Genomic DNA, 27,898 nt, shown 5'->3' on the forward strand with positions numbered 1-27,898 from the left:
TGTTGTCAAGCAACTATGCATTTTCACCTATGCATAGTTTTCAGATGTTACTGTTGTATTACAGAGTGCACTGGAGTTCTGGTACCCCTGGATGATGGTGCACTAAACGTGAAAGAGAGCACCAGTCATCAGTCATCCCAGAAGCTCAGAGTAAAATAGCTCTATTGATTACATACAGGCTGCTGCCAGGCATAAAGAGGCATGGATACGTTACACTACAGGGAGCGGCTTTCTTTCTCGTATCCTTATTCATTCCACAAGGCCTTTTAGCCCTTATCGTTTCTTTCCATGTTCTCACTTTGTTCTCACTCGACTATGAAGGAAAGTTTCTAAGAACATGAGAGTGCATTGTGGGGGGTAAATGTTGAGATGGTTCAAAGTTGACTTTCCATGGAAACAGAAGAGAGAGAAGAGTACTGTTGTCAAGCGGACTTTGTCAAAGTGCCCCTTGTTCAAAGTCTCCTCACACACACACACACACACACATGAGAATCGTGGTTTGAAATGGACCACTTTGGCAGCACAAACAACACATGCTTCTGCAGCCTCTTCAGCAGTGAAGCATGGGGTGAAACCCCACAGCGGGGCTAAGCCAGGGTTGGCAGGGCAGAGCACAAACGTACCCTTATGTTTGAGAGTGGAAAAGATGCCTCCAAAACATGGCCAAGATACTGTAGGCCCGGTCAAGGTCAAGGTTTTTATTCGGTGGGAACAAATCCAACACATACAGCATTATGTAGTGATGAGGCTGTGTGATCTCATAGGGTAGCCGACAATGGAAACTTACTGATCTAAATAGTGTTTGTCAGTGACACTTGAGCATGGTTCAAGACATGCTCTTCTGGGATAAATGACAGAAATGACTTCATTATTCATTTCAGACACGGATAAAAATCTAGAGGAGTTGTGTTCTAACCGAAAACAACAGATCTGCAATGGGTTGTGAACTTGTAGATCGGCTATTTTTAACACCTGCAGAGAACTAAGTTTAATTCAGGCTTTACAGTCTGTTTGAGTTACCTCCCTTTTAGCACAAATACATGTGCCTAAAGGCAATTTATCCTTAAATCCATTCTAGTGCAAAAACAAACACAGCTGCATCATCTGCCAAAGAACTGATTAAATTACTGCGGCGTATAGATGCCTCTACAGTTTCCCCAGCTGAGAGCAAACATTACCTTAAAGTAACCAGAGGCATCGATGCATCTAGCAACTGAGCTGCATACAAGTGCTTTCCAGAAAAGGACACGTCCCCCAATTTATAAGATGTATTTTGCAATATAAAGAATATTGATTAGTGGGGGACGGGGTCTTAAAATTCAATCATGACTGACATAACCGTTTCTGGGTCAGAATAAAGCCATCCAAATATGCCTCATGCTGATAAGACCGAGTTGGCATATCCCCAATGTGGCCATCTTAATCTTCATCCACGAAGTCTAAACATAGCCAACTGAAACCTTTAGAACATACCTCACTAGCTAAATGTTATTAACTCTAAAAGCCTCTAATAGGACGGCTCTCTCTGCTAGAACTAAACCTGCCCAACAGCTATAGATAGCTAGGGTTGTCCAGATTGGATGTTGGTAATGTTATGATCCAGATCAGACTATGATTTTAAAGATTGTCAAAACCTGTGCATTATGCACAAGGTTTGGAATAAAGAAAAAACTAATCAGTTTCTGTGTTGGATTCCATCCCAATGAATATCATTAACATCCTGTTATGGCCGTTGTGGTTTGATCTTGGTGACCTTGATTGACCTATATTTTTGTATCTTTGAATTCAATTATATTTTTGAGCCTGGAGGAGTCCTTTCTCCAGATAATGTATAGCTCTATGCGGCAAACCCCAGTGATGCTGACTGATTCAAACTATATGTGGCTGGAATTAATAAAACAGTGAGTCTGACCATGTATGACTACTAGCAACCTCTACCTGAGCAGAGGCATACAGAATGGGCCTACACAGCTTACAAAGCACTGAACCAGGGGATACTGTAGCTTCACAACACAACTCTAAAGTCCTCTGCGAGTAGATCATGGGCTGTAATCTGTAATCCAATTTAGCTGCAGATGAACTGTACACACAGCAGAGCGCAGTTCACAGGCCAGTGAAAGTGATGGGCACTAGGCAATGAATATTGGATGAGAATTGAGATTAAGCAATCCCAACACCCAGCTCTATAAAACTGAATGTGATGCCAGGGAGAGAATTGAATTCTCTACCTGAAATTGCATTTCTTTGCTCTATATACCACATACTGTTTATCTAAAATGGGCATCAGGTGTATCTAAATAAGTATTTGAATTAACGACATTAACCCTGGCATTTCTATAGGTCAAAAGATTAGAAACATTGTATCCCCCTAAAATAGCAGATCTACAAGCTCACAATAGATGCATCACAATGTGCAATACTGTGAGCTTGTAGATCACCTCCTATCCAATGTATAAAACGGGGCTTAAGTGGTTAATTGGTCCTCCTACCTCCACCAAAGCACATCTCCTTGAGCAGGTTCTCTTCTCTGGATGTGTCCAGCGCAAACTCATCAAAGCAGGGGTCGGCTGAAGGGTGGAAAGTCCTCAGTGACTCTGTGGCCTTCTGGATTCTGTACAGAGAAACAGCAAAAAGGAAGTAATTTTCACAAAATAAGCTGAGATTTTTTGTCCATCCATAATCATAAAAATTACAATTCTAGATTTTTGACCAGTGTTTCTTAAGCTGGGTTTCAAACACTGTCAGACAACGATGATTAAATATTGGTGAAGAACGGGCTTAAAACTGTGTGGGGAAAACTGTAGAAACAATACATTGAAAGAAAAAGCCCTCTGACATGTCCAAAGCTGCTAAAGGAGATCAATTAGCAGGCTTAGAGCGAAGGCCACAGAACTGGATACTGGTTGTCTGTTTTCACTGTCCTCAAGACTATCCTTAACTACCAAGCACATGGCCCTGCACACTCCAGTCATCCAAACACATAATCAGATTGACGACTTTAGCACTAAAATAACAGACCAAATCCCCATTATATACACTGAGGCAGGGAACACAAAGGCAAGGTATTGTATGTGGACAATACACCATTTCTCATAGTGACATCGCTGAATGCAGCCCTTAATATTAACTTGCAGCCAGCCAGTTCTCGCCCCAACTTGTCATATTGTGTGCTCAGTTAGGTGCTCAGTTAGGTGCTCAGTTAGGTGCTGACGTCACGTTTTTCAATGTTGAGTCTACATGGTCCTCATTGTGCTCGAGACGTCCCCTTCTCACCCCAACTAGTCAAATTTGACCTCTAACACTTTTGACAAGTTAGGACACAATCTACATTCTAAATAGCTGCCATGCTAATAGTTTTGAGACAAATTAATTTAACTCTACTCCAATTAATAGTAATTAATATTTATAACGTAATACAATGTGGTGGTGCATATCAGATAAGATCCTGTATAAGTTTATAGGCTTATTTAAAAGTTGATACAGCATTGACGTGGATTGTTCTATGCAAGTTATCTTTTTATTGTAATGCCAGAGTACACCAGGGTGATACAGTACAGCTGTATAATTTTTTTTTTTTTTTTATTGCAACTGAAAATTCTTGGAAGCAAGGACCTTATTGTAAAGTAGTCTGGCATGTCTACCAAATTCATGCAGTTTTAACATAATTCAGCACTATGCGTTTCAAGTTTCAATTGTACTATGTGTGGCCCTTCACTTTATCGAAGTATGGCCCTCTGAAATTAAATGCTGCCCACCTCTGAGTTAGGAGGTCAACTTGTCAAAGGTGACGAGTTGTGGCGAGTACATGTTGTAATTTGGCAACTGCACAGTGAATTTGAAAATCAGGTGATCATCAGTAACTTGCCAGTATTACATTAAAAGGGACTACAGTTCAAACCCTTGCTTGTTGTGGTTGAAGGCCTTAAGATGATTGCACCTACTTGTGCCATGTTCCTTTTATGCTTAGAGCTTGTTGGGACTTTGACCCTGGGAGATGGAGTGATGTTAATATTTAGATGTAATCAAACTGACTTGGCAGTGGTAATGATTTTGCATTATACCACACCCCAATCCGTTTCACTTTCTATCTGAGCCTTAAGTAAACAAGGTGATGATTCTCTGCCATATGCACATACGGTACACTACAAATGCATATCTGGGAGGTATTTTCATGTCTTTCTTCAACTTGCAAAATAAACCAATATTTGCAATGTATACCATATTCCCTTGTGTCAGCTAATATTAGCTGTCTGTCAATATTAGCTCTTCCAGTCGCCCTCGGTAATGTCACTCTTCCTTTCATTTATACTTCCGTTAGGCTGGATATCACACTTCAAAAAACATGAACCCTTCAAACACATAGCATAGATGAATACCAACAGTTTGTATTTTTCAACAATAAATCTGGCCCGTCTGCAATTATTAGTTCTGTCTGAATGAAGCCCCTAGCCACTCACGAGTCATGTGGAGTTAATAGGGCAGAAAGAAGAACCCATAAACCTCCTTTTATGTTTTCTGGTTAGGGTAGAACATAAATCTTACCTAATGTGCAACTGCTTTGCAGTCTGTACAAAGCATGACTGGTCTGTCTCTTTCAGAACCTCCTGAGCGTAGCCCACCAGACCACTGTTCTCCAGCATGCCCTGGTACTCGTCCACCTGAGAAAGAAAAATAAATGATTGATTTCATTGCTAAAAATTACTCTCAAATACACAGAGTAAAGTAAATATTTCATAGAAAGCCATTAAAAAAGGCTTGATTTAATCTGAGGGTTTTATAGTGCCATCAAGACCGTCAGTGATCCAAAATATTTTGGTCAACAGAGCCAATGGACATCTATGGCAGGGGTGGGCAGCATTTATTTCCAGAGGGCCATACTGACTTCACTTAAGTGAGTGAAGGGCCACACATAGAACTGAATTGAAATTTGAACTGCATGAATTTGGTAGACATACCAGACTACTAAGGTCCTTGCTTTCAAGAAATTTCAGTTACAAAATGTTTTCTTTTTTTTACAGCTGTACTGTAGCATTCTGGTATACTCTGGCATTACAATAAAAAGATGACTTGCGTAAAACAATCCATGTCAATGCCACATCATCTTTTAAATGAGCCTATAAATGTATACAGAATCTTAGCTTATCTGATATGCACCACTCCATAGGTCACTGATAAAACACATTGCATTGTGTTATAAATATTAATTACCATTAATTGGAGTCAAGTTAAATTAATTAGTCTCAAAACCATTAACATGGTAGCCTTTCAGAATGTAGATTGGGGGGGGGGGGTCATTTAGTTTTTCTTTGTGGACTTGGCTGGCCGGAATGAGATCTGGCCCCTGACCGTATGTTGCCCATGTGTGATCTATGGGGTTGTCCATATTTATAGGGGTTGTCCATATTTATAATGCATTTTAAAACAAGGTGTCACTGTATTTATTAACTCATTGGGTGCCAGAATTTTTTTTTTTAAACGTTTGGCAATTCTGGCACTCAATTGTAGTACCTATGAGTATGTAAAAGAACAAAAACGAATAAACAATAATTATTTCAGTGCCAGAGTTTTTTTCAAAGTAAAAAAAAAGTGCTTAGGAAGCGAGATACAGCCTTTTTCAGTTATACGTTAAACAAGGAGTGGATGGAGCTGCAAATCTTCAGATAATGATATCTTGGGTTCTGAACATGTTTTTCAAAAAATAAAAATAAAATTTTGTATTTTTTACATTTTTTTCACAAAACACGTCAAACACGTCATTGGCATGTTGCGCCATAGCGGTAAAAACCCGTGAAACACGTTAATGGCACTCAATGAGTTCAGGTCGATGCCAATTGGGAACAATGCCTGTTGGGAACACAAGCCACTCCGGTTATGCAGTACCTGTTGTCATGGTACCCATTGCTTAGTGCAGTACCCATTCTTAGAGTACTTGGAAGCCAGCTTGTAGCCCAATCTATGACGTCAGTACTATGACTTCATATTGATGACATCAGGGATCTCCATACTGGTATATGGGCATATACTTTGAGAGTAGTCTATGATGTCAAATTGATCTATAAGACCCATATATGGGGATTTGTGGTTTATAGATATTTTTGGAGATCCGCTAACACGACTGACTTCACAGTTCACACCGAGCACGGCATTCCCATCGGTCTAAAGCCCATCAGTCGTTTATCAAGATATGCAGGGGGGGACAAGGACACGAGCGCATACAGAGATTATGTGCATTTATTGTTAAATTACATTAATATGCAGTCCAGTCAAATTAATTCACCACTATACAGTACCTGTCCCTTGAGATTATCCAGGCGTCGGGTGCGAGATTGCTCGATGGACCTCAACATCTCAGTCTTCCTCTCCTGCAGGGTCTCGAACAGACGCTCAAAATGCTCATTGGCTTGACGTTCTGCTAGCTGACCATTCTCCTGTAAAATGACATTGAGCCAATGATTAATTCTAGGACATCAATATGGTTACATGCTGCCATGTTACATGATCATCTTTTTTTTTTAGCTTAAAGGGATATGTAGAGAGAGTGATTAAGTGCTGGTGCTATGCAAAACTGACCATTACAGTCAATAAAAGCTGGCATTGTAATAAAGAAATTTGAGGGAACAGTCAGTGAGGTAGAACACAGGTAAATATGATAACCTGCATGTTACTATAAATGTCATGTGAGCACCATTTAAACACGACACAACAAGCAAGTGATCAGGACAAGGTCAGAAATGTGAGACAAAGCCACATTAGGGGATGCAAATCTGTATATTTCCATGTTTGTGTGCTTTGCATGGTGTTTGTTTAAATTATCTTCCCTATTGCAACAGAGACAATGACCTACTGGTTGAGAACAGTAGACCACAGTATAAAACACTGACTCGTGTGGAATAAAAAATACATTTAACAAATACAGTAGTACATGTTCCTCTTGTGGTGGAGGGATACTTCCTTTAAAAAAAAAAGAATATGTTTTAACTACCACGGCTAAACTATCTGGGAAGTAGAACGAAGCAGGTTGCTAGAATCCACGTCATACATTTATAGCAACCAGTTTAAGTGGAGAGAGACAAAACATATATGGTAGGTGGCTGAAACCTAGTCAAGTCTTACCTGGTAACTAAGGAATAAGGGGTCACTGTATGGAGTATACTGTAGGAGGTTGCACGTGGGTACTATGTGTAGGTAGGGGTGTTTTTAACCCCTTTGATCCAGGAACGCGTCTGTCATTTTAGATTTCTTTGGCTATTTTTGGAAAAATAAATCGTGAAAATGTGTGCAAATCTTTGAATATGTATTTTTTAAAGTGAACATTTGTAACTCAAAATCTTTGCTTCTGGGGGGTCCCTGGAACAAACTATTTTACAATTGTTCGCTAAAAAAAAAATTTTTTTTAAATACACGATTATTCAACCATAACAGATCTACAAGCTCGTGGCATGCTATGAGCTTGTATATCTGCTATTTTTTAATAGCCAAAGAAAGCTAAAATGACAGATGCGTTCCCCTATTGAATGGGTTAAACACCAATCAAAATCCAATCAAAAGCAACACGAGTTGCCACCGAGAGAAGAACATTTCTATATATAGTGAGATTTTGGAGAACAGCGCAATAAAATAAATATTCTTGTGGCAGTGCAGAGCTAGTACAATGTGAATAGTAAGTATCAATACAGCTAAATCTATAGTATGTGAAATGAACAACACGTGATGAGGGGAAGAAGCTGGAAGGATGAAAATGTACAAAGAACTCATTGTCCGGGACCCCTATGTTACTACAGGGGATCTGCCAAATCTTTGTGTGATGATGGGGGAACATTAGCCCAAAATAACAGATCTGCAAACTCACGACTCGTGCTGCGAGGCGTTGTGAGCTTGTAGATTGGCTATTTTCTGAGAGTTTGGGTAGAGGGAAAAAAATAACTGACCAAGTAAAGAGCCAATGGTCAAGTTGACTAAATATTGAGGGTTTAAAAAGGTTAACTATCTGAAAATACACATTATATAATACACACAAATCACACACAAATCACACTAGCTATGAAATCTATGAAAAAGTTTACTCTGCAACACAGTTTTATACAATATGTAGTGGTGGGGGGTCCCTGCTTCATCCCTCTCTCAGCCAGGGGGTCCTTGGCTGAAAAACGTTGGAAGACTCCTGATTTAAATGGATACCTAATGGACCAACCAATGACCCCCACCCCCTCCTCCTTGCACAAATGGTCCCGTAAAGGGTCCATTTGGTTGAGGTGTGAACAGAGTTTTGGGGGGTTTGCAGGGAGCAGCATGCGAGCCAGCGATTTATTACCTCAGTCTGATGGATGAGCACCTCCAGATCAGTAATCTGAGTCCTGACCTGGTCCTCTTTGCTGATGAGGAAATGGATACTCTTGGCCAGCTTCTCCTGGAGACCAAAATATATCAGATGGTAAGAGAGTGCGTTTCATTACGTCCAACAAAACACATATACACTCACGTGAGACATATATTACATATCATTTTACATATCATTTTGGGTGGTCCTTGACATGAAAAAGTTTGAGAACCACTGATATAGCAACATATAGCAATCAAAAAACTGTTAGGATTTAGAAGACATTTGTAGATGCTTTCCCGGATTGAATGGGTTAACAAATATGACGGGTTAGGGTACAGTCTAGTCTAATAACGCACATGCTGGCAACTGTTTCTGAAAGAGCAAACAACTGTATTATATCAGTGATGAAAAGTTTTCTGATTGTGCAGAACAACCAATATGGCCAAAATGAGAGTTTAAGTATGTATTGTGCAGGTCATGTTCACACACACAGCTGAAACCCAAACTACTTTTAGACAGATGAAAGATTCCAGGCTTGTGTGGGCCATCTAATATGGCCTCAAGCAGTCCAAGAATACAAAACGCACACAGATAATATTGTGTACAAATGATCACATTAAATATTGATAAGCCCAGTGCCTATGTTGACAAGGACTTGCTTATCAGATTTCACAGAGGGAACAATCAGTCCATGCACCCTGTTCTGATTGGATGACTGACCCCCCCCCCCCCCCCCCCCCCCCCCTGCACCCGCCGTCACTAGGTTGATTAGGTTATCATGTTCATGAACACCAGATGAGATTATTTGACTTGTTTTGCTCCAACACCTAATTAGCCAAAGGAAGTGGAGAGTTGGAATGTTTACTGGCATTGATTGATCATGCCTCGCACAATAGAACCACCTGTCCATGACATTGTACCCCCCCCAAAACTCATATCTAACTCCTTCAACTGATTGAACAGAATATCCACACGAGTGCCAAGTCTGATGACCACACATGCAGCAAGTTGGCAACTGTCTAGTTTACTAGACTGGTTTTCGATGTCCAAACAAAGGTAATCTGATACATTTGGATTAGAGCCAGGCAGCAGGGCTACAGGTCAGTCATGAATATTACAACAGGAGATGAGCAAAGGAAGCAGTGGTCAGTAAAAAAAAAAGAGAACTTTACAGCGGCTCTGTGACAGCCGTTTTTGTTCCAACATAGCATAATCAATAACCTCTTCTTATTCCATTTCGCCAAAGATTTTCTTAGAGAATGAATGGCTTGAACCACTGAGAAAATCTCCCCATTATCAGATGTACTGTACAGTAGCGATGACATATCATTTTGACCATTTCACTCCAAGGTCATGACTTAGTATGTAGACACATGGATATTTGATAATATGAAAGTATAAGATTATTTACTTAGAGTCCCCCTCAACCGACCCAGGGGTAGACTAGTGACACAGTACCTTGAGGATCTTGTAGGCACTGCTCATGGAGGTAACTTTGTGGTTGGCGTGGGACCCTCCCAGCTTGCAGAGATGACAGACCGGGCGCCTGCACACCTCACAGTACATGTTGACCTTTTCCATTTCATGCTCTGGACACATGAGCACCTGGACATCACACACACAAATTTAAGTGGGGTATTAACTTGCAGTGTGACAGACCACTGTGATATACACTGTGATGTTATTACCTAGATGTCTCGACTTCCAAACTTATCCAAAATCACCACACTTTGTTCAAAAACTAAATGGATATTATGAATATATATTTAATAAAACAATTAGACGCACTGATCTGCAACAACTGATACCAGCTAGGTAGAAAATGTTGATCTTTTTTTTTTCATCTTTTTTTTCAGCTGTACTGTATCACTCTGGTGTACTCTGGCATTACAACAAAAAAAAGATCACGTACACATAAAACAATCCACGTCAATGCCATATCAACTTTTAAATGAGCCTATACATTTATACAGGATCTTATCTCATCTGATATGCACCACTCCATAGGTCACTGATAAAACACATTGCATAATGTTATAAATATTAATTATTATTAATTGGAGTCGAGTTAAATTAACTTGTCTCAAAACCATTAACACAGTAGCCTTTTAGAATGTAGAAATGGGGGGGGGGGGGGGGGGGTCATTTTTTTTTTCTTTGAGGACTTGGCGGGCCGGATTGAGATGTTCAAAGGGCCGGGTCCGGTATGTTGCCCATGTGTGAGCTAGGTCATATCGGCTATTTTCATTGTTGACCACCAGAGAGTTAAGGATCAGTAAATGCTAAATCATCTAGAAATATCCAAAGTCACCATTTATTGTCCTTTTCAAAAGTTTACTGACCATGGAGAAAGTAGAGCTTGATTTGTTCTTAGTTGCACGCCAGTGTCGCATGCAAGAATAGACCTACAATGCGAAGCAAGCTTGTAGATCTTTGCTGTGACAATGGCACACAACTAAGTCTAAAATCAGCTTAAGGATTCATGAAGTTCAGTATCTTGAGAATAATCAGAGTCCCTGAAGCCATAATGTTGCTTACCTTGGGCCTGAAGTTGGTGGTGGGGCCAACATACTCGTGCTGAGCTTTGGGGGTTCCCCAGGGGTGATGCAGTTTAAAACACTCATTGCAGTAGCTAGCCTTGCAATCCATGCAGCTCTTAGTAGCTTCTTGCACCAGGGGAGGCTTGCAGATGTTACACATGATGGCGACGGCCGCACGTGCCGCCTGGCGGTAGCGCTCCACAATGCTCTCCAAGGTGACGTTCCGGAACAGCATGCTGATGCCCCGCTCGCCGAGGTCAATGTCATGCTGGCACCCGGGGCACGGGATGGCGGTGACGCGTGGCGTCACAGAACCCCTTCGCCAACCCGGAGACGAGATGGAGCCTGGTGGAGAGGCATGGGTAACAGAAATAAGTTCACATACGACAGGTTCTGATCTTGGTCCGATCTTTTTCAGATCTCAACTTGGGTGTCATTTTCACAGGTATGACGTGGCCACTTTTGCGCTGTGCTCAACAGCTCTTGGGATAAAACCAGGACCAGCTTTGTTTCATTGACTTGTCATTTAACTAGGATCTCTGTGCCAAGAGTCTTTAGGGAATCAGAATGATCACTGGCAATGACAGCACCAGTTGAGCAAAGCGTGGACACGACACACTCTCATACAGTATGAAAATGCACCCATTTAGTTTCCTTCCTTTCTTTCCTTAATGACCATTTATCTAAATCCATATGGCTATTTTTACAACAGCAAACTGCTGTCTAAAGATTTGGTCCATCAGTTGTCATTCAGGAAAGACAAGGAAAGGAAAACCATACTCCAAGAGTATCGGGGAAAGATCAGGGAATGGGGAAGACATACAAAAAGGAGAGACACTATTCTCTAAACAAAACGTTTTCTTCCAGGAAGACATTTTAAATTCACCAGTTTAAATAGGATTACAATATGTTACAAGTGTTCACAATGATCTGGACAGAGATACAAATTCAACTGATCGCTGATCAAAAAGAAAAGAATAAAGTGAGGGAAACTGTAATGGCTAATGCAACACAAGAGATTTAACTCAGATTAAAAGTTGAGTAAGAAAAAGTAACCAATTTCCAGTAAAAACTCTTAATTATTATTAATTGTCCAGGTCAACGCATCAACACTCATTTACACAAAACAAGCCTCTTAAAAGCAACTCTGCTTTAAGAGTCTCAGTGAGAGTAATTCTGACCTTGTTACTAATGCAGCTGCATAGTAACAAGACATGGAAACTTAAACATCATCACATGACAGATACAAACCACTACAAACTCAAATACTGTGAATACTCAAAAAAAAGTGGAAAAAGATGGAAAGCAATGGCAACTTTCTAAACGCAAAAATATATTATGCAAGCCAGACTTGTACAAAAAAAGAATTGAGGGTAAACAAACAGTGAGCAGTGCTGGATTTATTTAACCATTTAATGACGCAGTGTGACCTTGTAGATCTGCCACTTTCAAAACATCTTGAAACATTATTTGAAGGATTTTGGAGAAAATAAAATATAAGAATATAATATAAGAAAATATAAGAAATATGGATGCCGGTGTAAATGGCTAGATTTATAAGCCTTTTTTCCAAACTTGTTTCAAGACACCCCGGCCCCCCGAACTGAAACATTTTTATAAAATCAAGCACTCCTCAAACATCAAATATTTGAAATAGAAAATTCAAAGATTTTGTTCAAAGAACTAGCTGAGGGGAGAAGCAGTGGCAGCAAAGCAAGCATGTGGAAACTAACATGCTGTGAACATGTGGAATGTGTAGTGCTGGAAGGCGTTTTAAACATTCATAACTGAAAATCAGGTCCCCTTGTATTACCCAAAATCTATGGCAGTGTATTGTGGCGAGGATCTGATGATGAAGATGAAGAACGGTAACCTAGTGAACACGCTTGATGTCACCAGATGAAAGGAGAGATCAAACACTGAAACCTAATTGAAGATTCAGGAGGACTAACATGGACCTGAACGGTGGGGAAACTGTGTGTGCGCGCGTGAGTGTGTATGTACACGTCTTTACTGAAGGTACACTGCACATAGGCTGTTTTCTTGTTGGGACAGGTCAGTGCAGAGAAGGTGGAAGATCAACAGAGAGGCAGGGGATGCCTGCAGCAAACTAGCCATAAGTGTCTGTGTGTGCGTGCCTGTGGGAGGGAGACAGGTTTTCTGCCGCAGTGTTTGTGGTGATCTGTAGACCTGCAGAGGTCGGGCGTGCCGGGGACAGAAACTGACGAGTCATTGCAGAGCACCTTCTGGCCAGGCTACAGAACCGCATCAGTCAGAATGTCTGAGTCATCAAAACGCAAAAGGCCATTCAGCCAACCCTAAGACCGCAGGATATAAACGAGTCTACCAAACACAGACTGTGATCAATCAGAATGAATATCTTTAGACATAACATTCTGAGCGAGTGAAAACAACCCCAATTTAGAATATTCCTCTTCCTCAGTCATGAAAAGAAGAATATAGAACAGTGAAATGTATTTTGTGAGCCTTATAATTGGATAATATCATTTCAACATATGGCTGAAGAATCATAAGACAAGAACTAAAAGAACATTTATTGTAACTAGTGCAAGTTCTTCTTTTTAAAGTTCTTCTCCCTTGGAAAATATATTACAAACCACAAGGTGACTGGTTCCATAAGGCCAAACATGTTTATGAATGAATACAGTTGTTTTGGCCTACTTTCTGAGACCTCATTTTAATAAATTGAAATGTAAAGCAGGTGTGCTTTCTCTGACTGCCTTCCCTGGCTGTCGGTGCTCACTAAATAAGTAGCCACACTTCAGATTCACATTTTTTATTAGCTAGATGGGGTGGAGGGGGGGGACAAACGTATTAGCAGCCTGATACAACAAATAATAAAATGTGAATCTGAGCTTAAGTCTTGCTTTTTTTATCTTGTGAATAAATCTTTGTATTTTAAGGTTGCAGGACTTTCTCAAAGACCTGAATAGATCATTAGAGGGTTTCTTATTAAAATGTCAATAGAGTGCTTCAAAAAAGAGAAAAGGCCCCCTACCCCTTAATCTGCCAAACAAAAGCAGTATTTATTCCTTTGTTGTGTTTGGTCAGAGTCCCGTTAAGGTTCCTACTTCAACTAGCACAAAATGTCTCATCTGGCATGCGCCACGTCTTAAAACTTTAGCAGTTTAAATGACAGATGAAGCATAAACTAGGCTAATATCTCTGCCTAAAGGCACAGACAAACCGATTTAAGAATTTTAACAAGTCCAAACATATTGTAGGTATTCCCCCTGTGTTTTTGGCATCCATGTGTGTGTGTGTTTGTTTTACATAAGAATTAGCTCCTACACTACCTCCCCCCTGAAGAAAGCTGCTTTAGTTGCCTGCATAGACTACTAAATGAAAGCAAGGCTTAGCTAGCATACAGGGACAAACACACAAATTCCATTTCTCTTCTAACGCCTAGGCAACATCGTTACCCCTTCCCTTCCTTGCCAATCCTCGGCTCAGCTCTTTTCAATTCCTCTTTTTCACTTGCTCCCAAGGCTTGCTCTCTCTTAACTATACTACATTTCTCCAAAAAAAAAATCAAATATCATCCATTTCTTTGATTGATGTCTCCCTCAACTCTAAGATCTTCTCCGTGTTCCTTCTACGTTGCTTCTCAGCTGATCTAATGGAAACAAAGCCACTTTCTGGAAGAAAAAAATATATACTGTATATACACTGTATGTGTATATACACATATATAGTGTATATACACTGTATGTGTATATACACTGTATGTGTATATACATATACAGTGTATATACACTGTATGTGTATATACACATACAGTGTATATACACTGTACACACACATACAGTGCATATACACATATACACTGTATATACACAGACTCGCGTTAACTGGAAAAGACAAGGACCATTCTGCCTCTGGACAGAAGCATTTTAGAATATTTTAACAGTTCCTGATCAGTGGAGATTTGAAAAACGCAAAAAAAAGCTATATACCATTCTGTCTCTGACACGACCAACTACGTACAGTATATGATCCAGACAAGCAGGAGTGGGAAAGTCAGTTGTATGAATTCACTTAATGTACATTTCAACAACTTGCCAATTTCTTTATACAAATACATTTTTGAGTAAGGACTGCAAAGGAAAAGCACTTGCATGTTATTGTATGTATGTTGTGCATGTTATTTTATGCATGTTGTGTGTGTTGTTAAAAGCGTAAATGCTGTAACCTTCCCAACAACCTTTTCGATTATGCCCCGTCATTGGTGTGTGTTTGTAATGGTAGCATTGGTACAACTAAAAGAAGAGTCTGAGTAGAGTAGGAGCAGAATCCAACTAGGGATCACAGGGGTTTCTAATAACGCCGTACTCACTACTATAGCTACTCAATACATGGACCCCACGTCTACCTCGACTTCCAAATGACCTTCGTACTGTGGCTGCAAGCAATGGACAGAGAAGTGAGGTGAGCAACAATAGAAAAACAAAAACAAATATGCATGTGTCATCATGATGAAAATGGAATAGGAGGGAAACCTGTATGACACAGTTTAATCATGACAGTTGGAAGAAAAAGAAAAGAGTTAACATAATTGATGAAAAGTTCATTGTGCTTAAAAGAAAATCTGATTATGTAATGATTTGCAAAATGAAGTTACGATACGTTAAGTAAGCAAACTGAATAAAATGGTTAAATTACAGTTGATGCTTGTTCTGTGCATTGCTTAAGACGTGTGACACTATGTGTAAACCATTAAAAAAAAGCCAAAGGAAGTCAAAGAGACCGTAATTTCATCAGGAATAGACTGAATCATTTTAACAAACAGCAAATGTGCTGTAAGGATCCAACTTGTCAACTCTCAAGCCATTAAAATTCAACAATACAAAATACACAGGGATTAAGTGAAATAACCACTACCATCCTATGTTTTTATGCTTAGAAAACACGTTATTCTCTTAAGTGCACTTGTCAAGAATCAGCTGTTCACACAATAAATGCAATTGTGCTGGGTTTGAGTGCAACATAAAACAGTTGTGTGCTTGCTTGGTTTGAAAGCCCAGGCATTAACACAAAATGTGCAGAGAAAAGAAAACATTGATGGAAGTTCCAGCAACTGCCTGTGTGTGTCCTTGACTAGTCTGTCTGGACTACAGAATGATATATATAGCCTCGAGTCTTTCCCCTCTCTCCGTTCACCTAGGCCTAATCCCTCATTCATTCCCCACAGGCAGGTTACGTCACCATGGCTACCAATGATCTGATCAGCCAATCAGGTTTATCTTTTTGGTGTTTCATGAGTGAACAGTGGGAATTAGTGATTCTGTTGAAAGCTAATATGATCATAATGTCCCTCAAGATTTACTGAATATACTTACGGCAAAGATATACTTAAGGCACAGATAAACATGTTTGTTAATCTGCTGATGTAACGCAATTACACGGAAACTACTGAATAATCCCAAACGGAATTCAAGTTGTACATGACCCTTGAATGTTCATGTTATGTCAAAGAACTCACATTCCATTACAGATGCTACAGTATTGGTCCATGAGCTACTGTGCAATTTTGAGCAAAAAGCTTTAACATCCATTAATTCACCGTCTGTCAAACAATAATATAATTATTCTTCGTAGACTCTAGAATGTTCATTTTGCTCAAATGGTTCTGAAGAAGTCCCAATATAGGCCAAGACTTGTTTTCTTTTTCAAAAGTAGCATTTTACATTTCCTCTGTCAACAGATGTATTTCTGCCATAAAGAATGAACTCATTGAGGCTGGAGCGAGCCTGAACAGGGTGCTGTGTTCTGGAGACCAAATCCAGTGGTTTTGGACCACGGTTGTATACCGTTCTAAAGAAGCCGCTAATTTCCATATGCTTGAGAAGTTCTCAGCTCTGGTTCTATATTCAATAGATTTCTTATACTAGATGTACTGGTCGGAGTCAAGTTTACATCTCACAGTATGTCATGGTTATGTCTGTGTGGTATTTATTCATCTATAGTTTAAAATTGCTGTACAATGTTCATCCTCCGTTTCCACATAGATGTTCAGTTAAATTGAATGATATGCGATTCAAAATCACAATGAAATGCTTAATTCTGAAAACGTATCATTTAAAGTAACTAGTAATTGAAAAGTTAAAGTCAATTCAATAATGAGGTTATTATTAAACTGCTTAATGTCCTGTGGTGTTAGGAGAAGTGGATGAGGGTATAAATGAGTGAACATTGAACAACTTAATGGAAATGGCATACAGCCCAGCCCTCTTGGCCAGCAGAAAGGCAGCCTTGTCCCACTACCACCCTGTTTACTGAGCTTAGACATTGACCTGCTCAGTCGTTGCCTTAGCAATGCCATACGTTATGCAGGGGAAATTAAGAAGAAATACTGTGACCAGTTAATATCCCCTCCAGCTACTGTAGATCCCACTCCTCCTGGTCTTTACAGCCAGCTCATGGGTATTTTCTACAAGTTTTAAATTACTCCGGAAGCTTATAAGTTGCTTTGATATGTAAAACAATGAAACATGCAGTACAAGGCAAGCTGATGCTCATCCTACATGGGAGGAAAATTATAGCTATTTTTCCACTCTACACGTTTACTCAGAACATTCTAAGCTGAATAATCCCTAGCATTATTGAAGGGGATGTGAAGCTGATGTCTTGGGGCTATTGCCGACAGACAGACAGTGAACACGTTAAGGACCCAAGAGAGCTTCTCATTCTCAAAGCTTCTTTTCTCTTGTTAAGACATAATTTAGAGCTTGTCATTTTCCATTACCCTGTTTTGAATACCGCACTTAAGTCAGGAAAAGCAAGCCGGGTATGAATGAAGAGCAAGTGTTGACTGACAATGTCTGGGCAGAGCTGCAATATAATTGTTTCAGTATTTCATATCAACTAGGTCATGAAAGCCCCTTTCTGATCATGGCAATGCTCTTGATTGTTTGCAATGAAGAATTCAGTTCGTAATAATGAATAAATACGTACTTCCTCTTCGTCTATGTTCCCTTTTGTAAGGTCTTGTTCTGACGGTGGCCTCCTGGCTTTCTGCATTTAGATAATGGGTTTCAGCAATCCACATTTGTCAATTGCAGCCACTGAGTTGATGGCAAGACTAAAATTGAAGATAGGCGAATCGGCAGGCAGATAATATAACAGGAAATTGGCAATAACTATGACACAGGAACTCATCATCTCTTCACTGGGAAAAGCCAGAGATAAATCTGATACTTTAATTCTCTGTAATACAAGCTGTCGTATTTTAAAGTGTTCTTCAAAACTCGTAATGAGACTATCTGGACAACCTGATGACAACAGACACTGGTAACCTAGAAGAAATGTGGGGATGATAGTTCCTTGTAAACGCTACAGTACGTGCTATCTGACAACATGGAAATCTTGGTATTTGGCAACAGTCTATAGCGAAATTTGTATTTGTGTCTTTGTGATGTTTCCTTACCCCGAGACCCACCTGATCGAACTAGCCTGTCCAGCCTCTCCATGGAAGGCGAGGGCACCCTGGACCTAGGGCTTCCCGGCATGGAGCACTCAGAACCAGCATCAAAAGAGTCCTCATGGTTCAGCATCAACAGTTCCCTGACACACTTGTGGCAGACACTGTGCTGGCATGGCAGGATCAAAGGGTGCGTGAACAGCTCCTTGCAGATAGGGCAGATCAGCTCCCGCTCAATGTTCTTGATTGGAACCTGGTGAAGGACACGGACTCATTTTCATTGGAGAATGGCTTCAACAGGTAACCAACGGTCGGCCATTCAACCCATTTAAGACCTGAGGTCCATTCTACATCAGTAGTAGCCTTCTAAATCAGTAGTTCTCGCACTTTCAAGATTTTTCAAAAATAGCGTATGTACAAGATCGCTTGTATATGTGCTATTTTTTGAATAGCCAATGCAAAAATCTAAAATGACACAGATGTATTCCCAGTTTTAATGTGTTAAAATCAGCACTTTCATTCTTTGCAACATTCTACGCATATAAAGATATATAAAGTCTTTTGGACAGAAGTTTCACATTGCACCCCAGAAGTGCAATAATTTCACTGGAAAATAAAATCAATCAAGCTCTAATATTGTAAGTGATTTGACAACTTCACATTGTGGTCCCTGCTATGGACCAATTGTTTGCATCTCTAGATTTTGCTCAGAATTCTGTTGTGTCATTTTAGGACAACATAAGTGACAGTTTAGGTGAGTGGCGATTAGGAGACTATGGGTCCTAGTACTATAAATCCAAAAGAGGCAGGGTATTATTTTGTATGCTCTCTACTAGACTAAAGCAACTCATGGTGAAAAACATGGCATGGTCGCTATGGTGCTTGGCTATCTTTACCATGACTTATTATGCAACTGCTCAGGATTAAGTCTGGTCTAAAAATAGACAAACGGGCAATATGGTAAAAGAAGACCAATGCTACACTATTATCTAGTATGGTTGTAGATACATTTATGCCAGATATTCCAGATATTCTTCAACTTTCTTTCTGGGGGGAAAAGCCCATGAACTGGAAACATCAAGAATAGTCGAGCAGTTGATTTGATTGACTGATTGATTGATTCCAGGCTGTCTGACAAGAACACACTGGTGTTCAACAGCCTGCTGTGAGAGGAAATAGATCAATTCTCACTCAACACGTTTCAGAAACTGCAGTGTGCACAATGCACACGGAATAGGGGAAGTTTAAACAATAACAGAGGCCACTGTTGTCTGGGAGATGCCAGCTAGCCGAACTCAGTGGTTCTCAAACTTTTACATTTCAAGGACCCCCTTTAACTCTGACAGTATACAAAATGCTATGTTCCATGTGTATACTGTCAAAGTTAGAGACCTGTAAGGGTCCATTCCCTGGACCGCACTTTGAGAACCACTGGTCTACCGTCTAACTGACTGATTCCCAAGCAATTTAAGTATGCCATAAATCACTTTCCCAAGCAATTCGTTTTAAAGTATTATTTCAAAACATTTCCCCAAAAAAAAATGAAAGAAATTCTGTAAATCAGAAGACAAGAAGTAGTGATCTACACAATGTGAGCTTGTAGATCAGCTATTTTCACTAGTTTGGGTCCCGGGGCAAACGTTTAATTTGTCTTGAGTCTTGAGCTAAAAAGTTTGGGAAGCACGTCCACTGGCCTAACTGATTCCCAAGCAAGTATGCCCTAAACATCTATATATACACCGATTTCTAATTCATGAAGTCATACAGGTTGCAAATTGTGAACATAAGTGTAAATTATGACTTAAGAGTAATAATATAGCCTAAAGCAGAAACTGCTCAATGTTGACGAATAACCGCGGGGGATCGATACTATCGAGAGCCGATCAAAATGTTTGCTTATCTTCCAGGAAACCTTCATCATTCATGTTATCTTCTTATTATCTGCCACACTTACCGCAAAGGAATTGCGTCGCATCTCTGCAGACATGCGGGTCGAGTATTAAACAGCTTTGTTTGTATCTCTATAACCAACAACTTGTTCAACACGAGCTGAGAAGAAGATGCCGACACAATGAATTAAAAGTGTGTGACGTTGCAGAGAACAACGGGTGAATCAGCAGGCGGTTAAGTCAGTCAGTGTCGCTGCTGCAGACAGAGTGCAGAGCATGTAATGTAATGCAACCCCGGGCTCCACGCTCTCCCACAGGGAGAAGTGTTGCCAGGTTCTGAGAGAGAAACAAGAAATCCAGGTCTATGAAAACAAGCCCAAAAGAAGCTCGCCTTCGCCCTTTAAAGTTTAAAGGGCGAAGAAGTTTAAAGTTTAAACATAATGCCCATTGTGAGCTTATAGATCTGCTATTTTCAAAAAAAAAATCTTGAAAAAAAAATAGGAAAATGTTGAATCTTTTTTTAAACATTTTAAAAACAAAAATGTGGCATAAAATGTTTTCAGATGGGGTCCGCAGACAAATACAAATTAATTTGACATGAAAACGTTTTAGAGCCACTGGTTTAAACAACATTAGGAAACAAGTCCAAATAAGCAACTACATTTTTTAAATAAGCCTCCAAAAAAACGCAACCCGCAACAACCAATATTTACAAGCAACTTACAGAAAAACAAGCCCAAAGTCGCTTATAATAAGTGGACATGGCAACACTGGCAGCTGAATGGGCGGAGTAGAGGGCGAGGGGGGGTCATGGGAACAATGTTACAGCCATTTGTATTCAAATGAGGAGGCGGGGCTTGTCGTAGCTCGAGGCGTCATGTTTCACCGACGTCAAACCAACAGTTTCCATCAATATCCAGCATCCAGTTCTGACAAGTTAACAACATTATTATTATTATTATTCAGTGATGGAAGAAGTACTCACATGGTTTACTTAAAGGTAGGGTAAGTGATTTACTTAGGTTAAAATAAGTGTTAAATAGCGCTATATTCTGATTGCTATAGAGTGTTTGTTCAGTAAAAGGAGTCTCCCATGTCTCTCCAGCTCTTTATTAAACAGAAAATGCAATTTCAGTGCTCTGTCCTGATTGGCTTAAATGTTGTCACCTACCTGAAAATGTACCTATATTCTGTTTACTAAAGAGCTGGAGACCAAACAAACGCTGTAGCAATGATTACTATCAGAATATAGCACTTTAACCTTTTTAACAAAAAAAAAAACAAAATTACCTAAAAATATCACTTACCTACCTTTAAGTATAAGTATCAATAGCCTATTGTAGAAATATTCTGTCCGGTATTCAAAATGTACTTGAGTAAAAGTACAAAAGTATTGTATTGGCATCAAAATGTACAAAAAGTAGCCTACCAACAGTAAAAGTAGGCTACTCATTATGCAAAAGGTCCCATTTCAAAAGTTTTGACATGTATAAAATGTATAAAAATCCTTTGAAAATAGCAGATCTACAAGCTCACAACGCTGCGCGAAGCCAAAGTGGTTTCGTAATAATAATAATCTAAATCTACAAAGTAACTAGTGACTAAAGTTTTCAAATAATTATAGTGGAGTAAAAAGTACAGTTTGCCTCTGAGATGTACTGGAGTAGTAGTTGAAAATTGGAAATACTCCAGTAAAAATTGTGATTAAGTACAGTACTTAAGCAAATGTACTATAGTTACTTTACGCCACTGTTATTATTGCAATATTAAAATTGGTAAGCCTACATGAACAACCATGGGTTAACGACGGGTAGGCCTATACATTTTCAGTTTGTTAAAGTCCTAGGGCTGCACGATTATTACTATAATAATCCTGTTTATTTTGCTGAATAGTGTAATAACCCTATACATTTCATGACAGCACCCCTAAAATAAAAATAAATAAATAAAAACTATTTTCTGAAATAATGTTTTAAACGATTTCTTATTTTGTGAACTTGGCTGTTAGAGACAGGGGACAGGGTTCAAATTGATTTATTTATAGGTTTAATATTTACACACTGGACACTACAGTACAGTAGGCGAGGTGTGGCGACATGCACCAAATGTCAATTCATGGCACAGATCAATAAATAAATGTAAAGTACATTTAAACATTAGCAAATAAAATTGCTGAATGTTCTGTATTCTGACAGAGAACATTGGATCAAATGGTTTTGTTAAAGAACATTATTAGATGATCACAATTCTTATTCTGATAGAATTGGAAATTTTTGCAGTACAAATATGAACAATGAATAGAAGCATAATTTGGAACAAACCATCACTCATTTGAAATGTCAGTGTCAGGGGTTCAGGGGTGTGTGTGGGTGGGGGGGGGGGCTTTCGGGTAGGAAGGGTTTTAATCCTGAGGCAACTTCTGTATTGCCCACATTCATTGCAGTGGACTCCACAATGATTTCACATAACTAAGAAGTATATTGTTACACTGTTATCACATAGTTCTCCCCCACCCGATCCTCTTAATTGTTTTTACATAAATACTTATTATCAAATTACATATCACTTTCTAGCTGAATACAATATGTTTGTGTGTGAATGAGCTTTGACAATGCTTTGCTATACAATTTATATTTGACTTACTTTGGAACGTTCTGGTCGTTATAATTGCATCTTTGACACAGGTTTATTGACCTTTATTGAGCCAGCAGGGGGAATTCAGTTCTCATTGTTGGCAGTACAGCGGTAAGAAACACAGGACAGATACAGAAAAGAGGCACAAAGGCACAATACTAACTAGAAAAAGTGCTCCTCGGAGCACAGGTCTCCACCAGGTCAGGTAGGTTATTGTGGCCACCTGGTGGCGCTATAATAGGCCAATGTGAAAAGGGTGCCATTTCTTCCTCTGGCTAGTGGGAATGTGCGTGCAAGTTTTCACGGAAATCGCACGCTGTGTTCATGATTTGAGACATTTTGTTGCAAAAATGTGTTTTGGGAAATTAGACCTGCTGGTGGCGCTATAACAGGCCAGTGTGAAAAGGGTGGCATTTCTTCCTCGGCCTAGTGGGAATGTGCGTGCAAGTTTTCACGGAAATCGCACGCTGTGTTCATGATTTGAGACATTTTGTTCAAAACGGACCAATCCTGCAAACTTTGGAAGCCAACCTTAGCCAATCTGGATGGAATATGAAATATCGGACAGATCCGTCTTGATCACATCATGACTATAGAGATATTGTGTACCGATTTGCGTGATGTTTGGATAAAATCTGTAGGAGTAAATGGGTTTTGTACAAATCGGCCTCCTGGTGGCGCTATAACAGGCCCATGTGAACAATTTGGGGCAGAGGTTCTGAATTGGCATCCAGGGAGTGTGTGTGCACAGTTTCGCAGCGACCGGGCCAACGGTGCCAGAGATTAGCTGGTAACACACAGACAGGACAGGACACACGGACGGACGGACACACGGACGGACGGACGGACGGACGGACAGGGGGTAAAACATACTCTCTCGCCATGCCTTTCGGCCTGGCGGAGACAACAAGGATGATGAAGATACAAAAGATACAAAAAGGGTCAGTAGGTTGTTTCATTAACTAACCGAGGGTCCTTTCTAAAACAGACTGTGAAATGTTTTAAAATCTGTGATTGTTCATTCTGATCTGCACCATTGTTAATGTACAGTACAATAGACCACCCTACTAATTAGGTTGCTTCTGAAGGTCACATTGTGTGTATACCTAATCAAATTGAGGTTTGCCAAAGTGAAAGGGGTTGAATATTTCTGCAAACAGCATATAGGTCAGGGTACATAGGCCTGATAACTGATGACGATGGGAAAGACAACAAAAGGGAGGTGGAGAAACGAACACAAATTGTGTCCGTTTCTGGACACAAGTGAACACCCTGGCTCTCACCGTCGATAAGACCAAAGAGCTGGTCGTGGACTATACTGGAAGATGGACAGAGAGTACATCCCCATCAACTGTATGTACATTGCTGATGCCGCAGAGGGTCAGCGACTTCCAATTCCTTGGTGGCAATATCGCTAAGAAACTCATCTGGGACCCACACACTAACAAAGATGAAGGCACGGCAACGGCTCCATTATGTCAGGCGACTGACTTTGCATGGGCCCCAAGGTCCTGGTCCATCTACAGACGTACCAGGAGAGCATCCTGACTGGCTGCATCACAGCCTGGTATGGGAACTGTATGGGCCTCAACCACAAAGCAGTGCATGCAGAAGGTTGTGCGGACAGCCGAGCACATGACCGGATGTGAGCTTCTCTCCATCCAGGACATCCATGTACAACCGATGTTGTGTCAGCAAAGCTTATCAAAGATTCTGCCCCACCCCAACCACAGATGCTACCAAGGGCCAAGTGGCCTTGGTAGCCTCAGAGCCACTGGCATTAGATAGCTAAAAATCTTCTTCACCTGCACAATCAGGCATAGGAATTATCTGGCCAGAGAAGAAAAGTCTTGGGAAACGCTACTATACAACCCCACCAGACCCACCAGATGCTCTGTTTAAATCTGACCATTTGGCTTGCTGTGTAGCAAAATAATTTGTAAAAAGGGTAATAATTGAGGAGCACCAAACGGTTTGGTTCATGAGCTCTCTCTTGTCATGCGGTTCATTGATTGATTGATTGAATACTTTATTAACAGTTTGAAAAAAGTACACCGGTATGATTAATGATGCTAAAAGGATAACACAAAAAGCCCTAAGGGCTTGTTTCCATTGTGGTCCTATGCATCCAATTAATCAATACATTTAAATACATACAACAACATACAAGAAATCATCAATGTACAGAAAAAGTGTGGGGGGGGGTCATTTCTGGTGTCAAGCTTAGAAGACTTGTCTAGGACCATGCAGTTGCAAATTGCAGACAAGTGCTCTTTTATGGCGGTTTGAAGGAGGGAGTCGCACTTTTTGATGACTGTTGGTAGGGCATTCCACATTTTGGTGGCATAACAGTAGAACATATTTAGCCATGTTTGTGCCAAATCTGTGTTGAACGAGATTAGTGGAGCTCCCTCTGGTGTTGTGCCTGTGTGTCTCTCTCACACGTTATTGAAGTAGTTTGATAGGTATATGGGCACTGGTCCCTTGAGTATCTTAAAGACCAGGCCCATTGCCAGTGGCTGTACGCTGTCCTTTACCCTGAGCCATCCGATCCCACCCTAGCATAATGAGCAGGGGTTAGGTGAGTCCTAGGTGTGAGGTTTAGTAACCTGATTAGTTTGTTTCGAGAGGTCTGAGGTTTTGCTTTTAATGCCTTTGAGGTGCTAGAGTAGAGCATGCATGTCAAAGTGACATTGGATGAGTGCTCCAGCTAGTGTCCTTGGTGCATAATGACCAACAAAGAGATCCTGCCCACAAATCTTGTTCTTTGGTCGACTTTCTTGATGACTTTTGTTGCCATTTTTTCACTGGAAAAATAGTTCTCTAAACTCTGACAGTCAAGTCTTTGGCCTTACTGAGGTTAATTTTGGACCCAAAAAGAAAGGATTCAGTTTTTCTCAGGTGTAATGACAGTTTGTTATCAGTGAGCCATGTGCACATTTTACCGAGCTCAGAGCTAAGGGCTTCAACCTGCAATTTGTCCTTGTCCGAGACCAGGAGTGCAGAGTCATCCGTAAACAAGAACAAATTGCAGTCACATGCTGATGTCATGTTGTTAACATAAATTAGGAACAGTAAATTCCCTAGTATGCTTCCTTGAGGAACGCCACAGCTCACTGGGAGGGAGGACAGGGTTCTGTTCCCATCCGCCACCTGTTCTCTTCCATCCAGATAGAATTTCATCCAGTTCACGGATGATCAAAATATTACGATAGGTGGCCAAACGGAACCATTCAAAGGTGCTGCTTCAGGAAAAATCAGTGTTAAGTATCATAGCCGCCTATATAAAACCATTACCATACATTTCCTCCAGAATAGATAATCAATTGTGCTCTAACGTGCAAGATAATTTTGTACATGTACAAATCTGCTTCCTGAAACTTTGACTCAGCTATGCCTTCAAGGCATGTAGCAATAACGCTCTCTCTTTCTCTTCTCTCTCTCTCACACACACACACACACACACACACACACACACACACACACACACACACACACACACACACACACACACACACACACACACACACACACACACACACACACACACACACACACACACACACACACACACACACACACATTTTGTCAGGCAGTCAAGCAAATAGGATGCACATCTGCTAATTATTCTCCTCCCTGATATCTTCCACCTCACCAAATTAAACAGTCTCATTTCTCACATGACAAGGGTCCTTCAAACTGAGAGCAGACTGTCCTCCTCTGGCATTTAGGTCAGACTTACTTTAGGCCTAAAGTAATGGTTTTCTGTAAAATACATGATAGAACATAATATATAGAATAGAGTACAGGCTAGAATAGAATGCTTACTGCTCAAGAATAAAGGAAATAAAATAACAGGTCACTTATAATAATATATTTTTAAAAAAATAGATTAGGGAAGAATAGAATAAAAAAGCTAGCTTTAAACCAGTGGTTCTCAACCAGTGGTCCAGGGACCACCAGTGGTCCTTGAGGGGGTTCCAGGTGGTCCCCAGCCCAGCTAAATGATGGAAGAGGTGGTAACCAAATGGACCTTTATTGGGTAGATCTTTAACTCTTGAGAGTGTAAAATGAAACCAAATGGACTCTTATTACGGGTCCATTTGGTCTCATTTCACACTCTCAATAGTTAAATTATTGTTAAACGTCTGCATTACTTAATTTACAATAAGTCTACACAATTAGAGAATGTAGATTGTTATTGAATGATTTAACATCAATACAGCATGGAATTGTGGACAAAATCTTATCAAACGGCAACGAAATATTCAAAGTCTTGGGTCTGAGAGGCTAAAATCTCATCCGTGGCTCAAATGCCGAATAAAGAATGGACCTTGATATGAAAAAAGGGTTGAAAACCACTGGTTTAAACGATGCTTGTGTCTTATGTTCAATGTTCCAACCCTGTAGCCAACGCAGGCCGGGCTGATGGTTTTCACACCTTCCTCTAAATGACAGCGCAGGACCGGCACTCCAGGCGACAGGCCAGCTGCTGCACCGGCACCCCGACAGACCATTATCTGTCAAGACCATAAATCATCCTAATCTGATGCTCAACTAGTAGAGGCTATAATACTACTACTACTACTCACCTCTCCTCGTTCGATCCGCTCCACGATACTGGCGAACTCTGTCATATCCTCGTTATCCGACATGATGGCTAACAGATTATGTCAGTGCAAACAAAGGTAGAAAATATAAGATATATAGGCTATACTCAATAAATAAACCCGATATAAATATCAAAAACACCCTTTAAAGCACCAGGGCAAAAAAAAAAAAGAAGGAAAAAAAACACAGATCAGAGGAAGGTAGACGAGATGACATCCAAATATAAAAGAGTCACTGCTCTTCCATCAGCATCCTCATCCTCAGAGACAGAGTATTCATCTGCTTCCATCCGATCCGCCGTGTCTATGGAGACCGTCTGCATCAAGTCCGTTTGATTTGGATTGGAATCCCGTTGGAGTGGAAACCCCGCCCTCGTTGCCCAGTGTATGTATGCTACTGTATATCTCTGCTGCCTGGCAGCGTGCACGCGCAGCTGATTCACTAGCTATACTGTACATCGCCT

At 40.3% G+C, this 27,898-nt stretch overlaps 1 protein-coding gene across 2 annotated transcripts in view; it reads right to left on the reverse strand.

The window, feature by feature from the left end:
* trim36 (tripartite motif containing 36) overlaps positions 1-27,624 on the reverse strand; it is a 40,595-nt gene extending 12,971 nt beyond the window's left edge. The window contains exons 1-8 of one of the 2 annotated variants that reach the window (XM_080434383.1): positions 27,417-27,624; positions 18,320-18,554; positions 10,859-11,205; positions 9,779-9,925; positions 8,312-8,407; positions 6,291-6,428; positions 4,543-4,658; positions 2,490-2,611 (exon numbers count right to left, since the gene is read on the reverse strand). In XM_080434383.1, the coding sequence (XP_080290509.1) occupies positions 2,490-2,611; positions 4,543-4,658; positions 6,291-6,428; positions 8,312-8,407; positions 9,779-9,925; positions 10,859-11,205; positions 18,320-18,554; positions 27,417-27,479 (1,264 nt within the window). In that variant the 5' untranslated portion in view covers positions 27,480-27,624. Of the gene's footprint in view, positions 1-2,489; positions 2,612-4,542; positions 4,659-6,290; positions 6,429-8,311; positions 8,408-9,778; positions 9,926-10,858; positions 11,206-18,307; positions 18,555-20,255; positions 20,435-27,416 lie in introns of those variants that run through there. The other variant, XM_080434384.1, reaches the window with a different exon arrangement.
* Between the last annotated feature and the right edge of the window lie 274 nt (positions 27,625-27,898).

This window comes from Gymnoscopelus braueri, assembly GCF_963280865.1.
Source record: "Gymnoscopelus braueri genome assembly, chromosome: 7".
NCBI lineage: Eukaryota > Metazoa > Chordata > Actinopteri > Myctophiformes > Myctophidae > Gymnoscopelus > Gymnoscopelus braueri.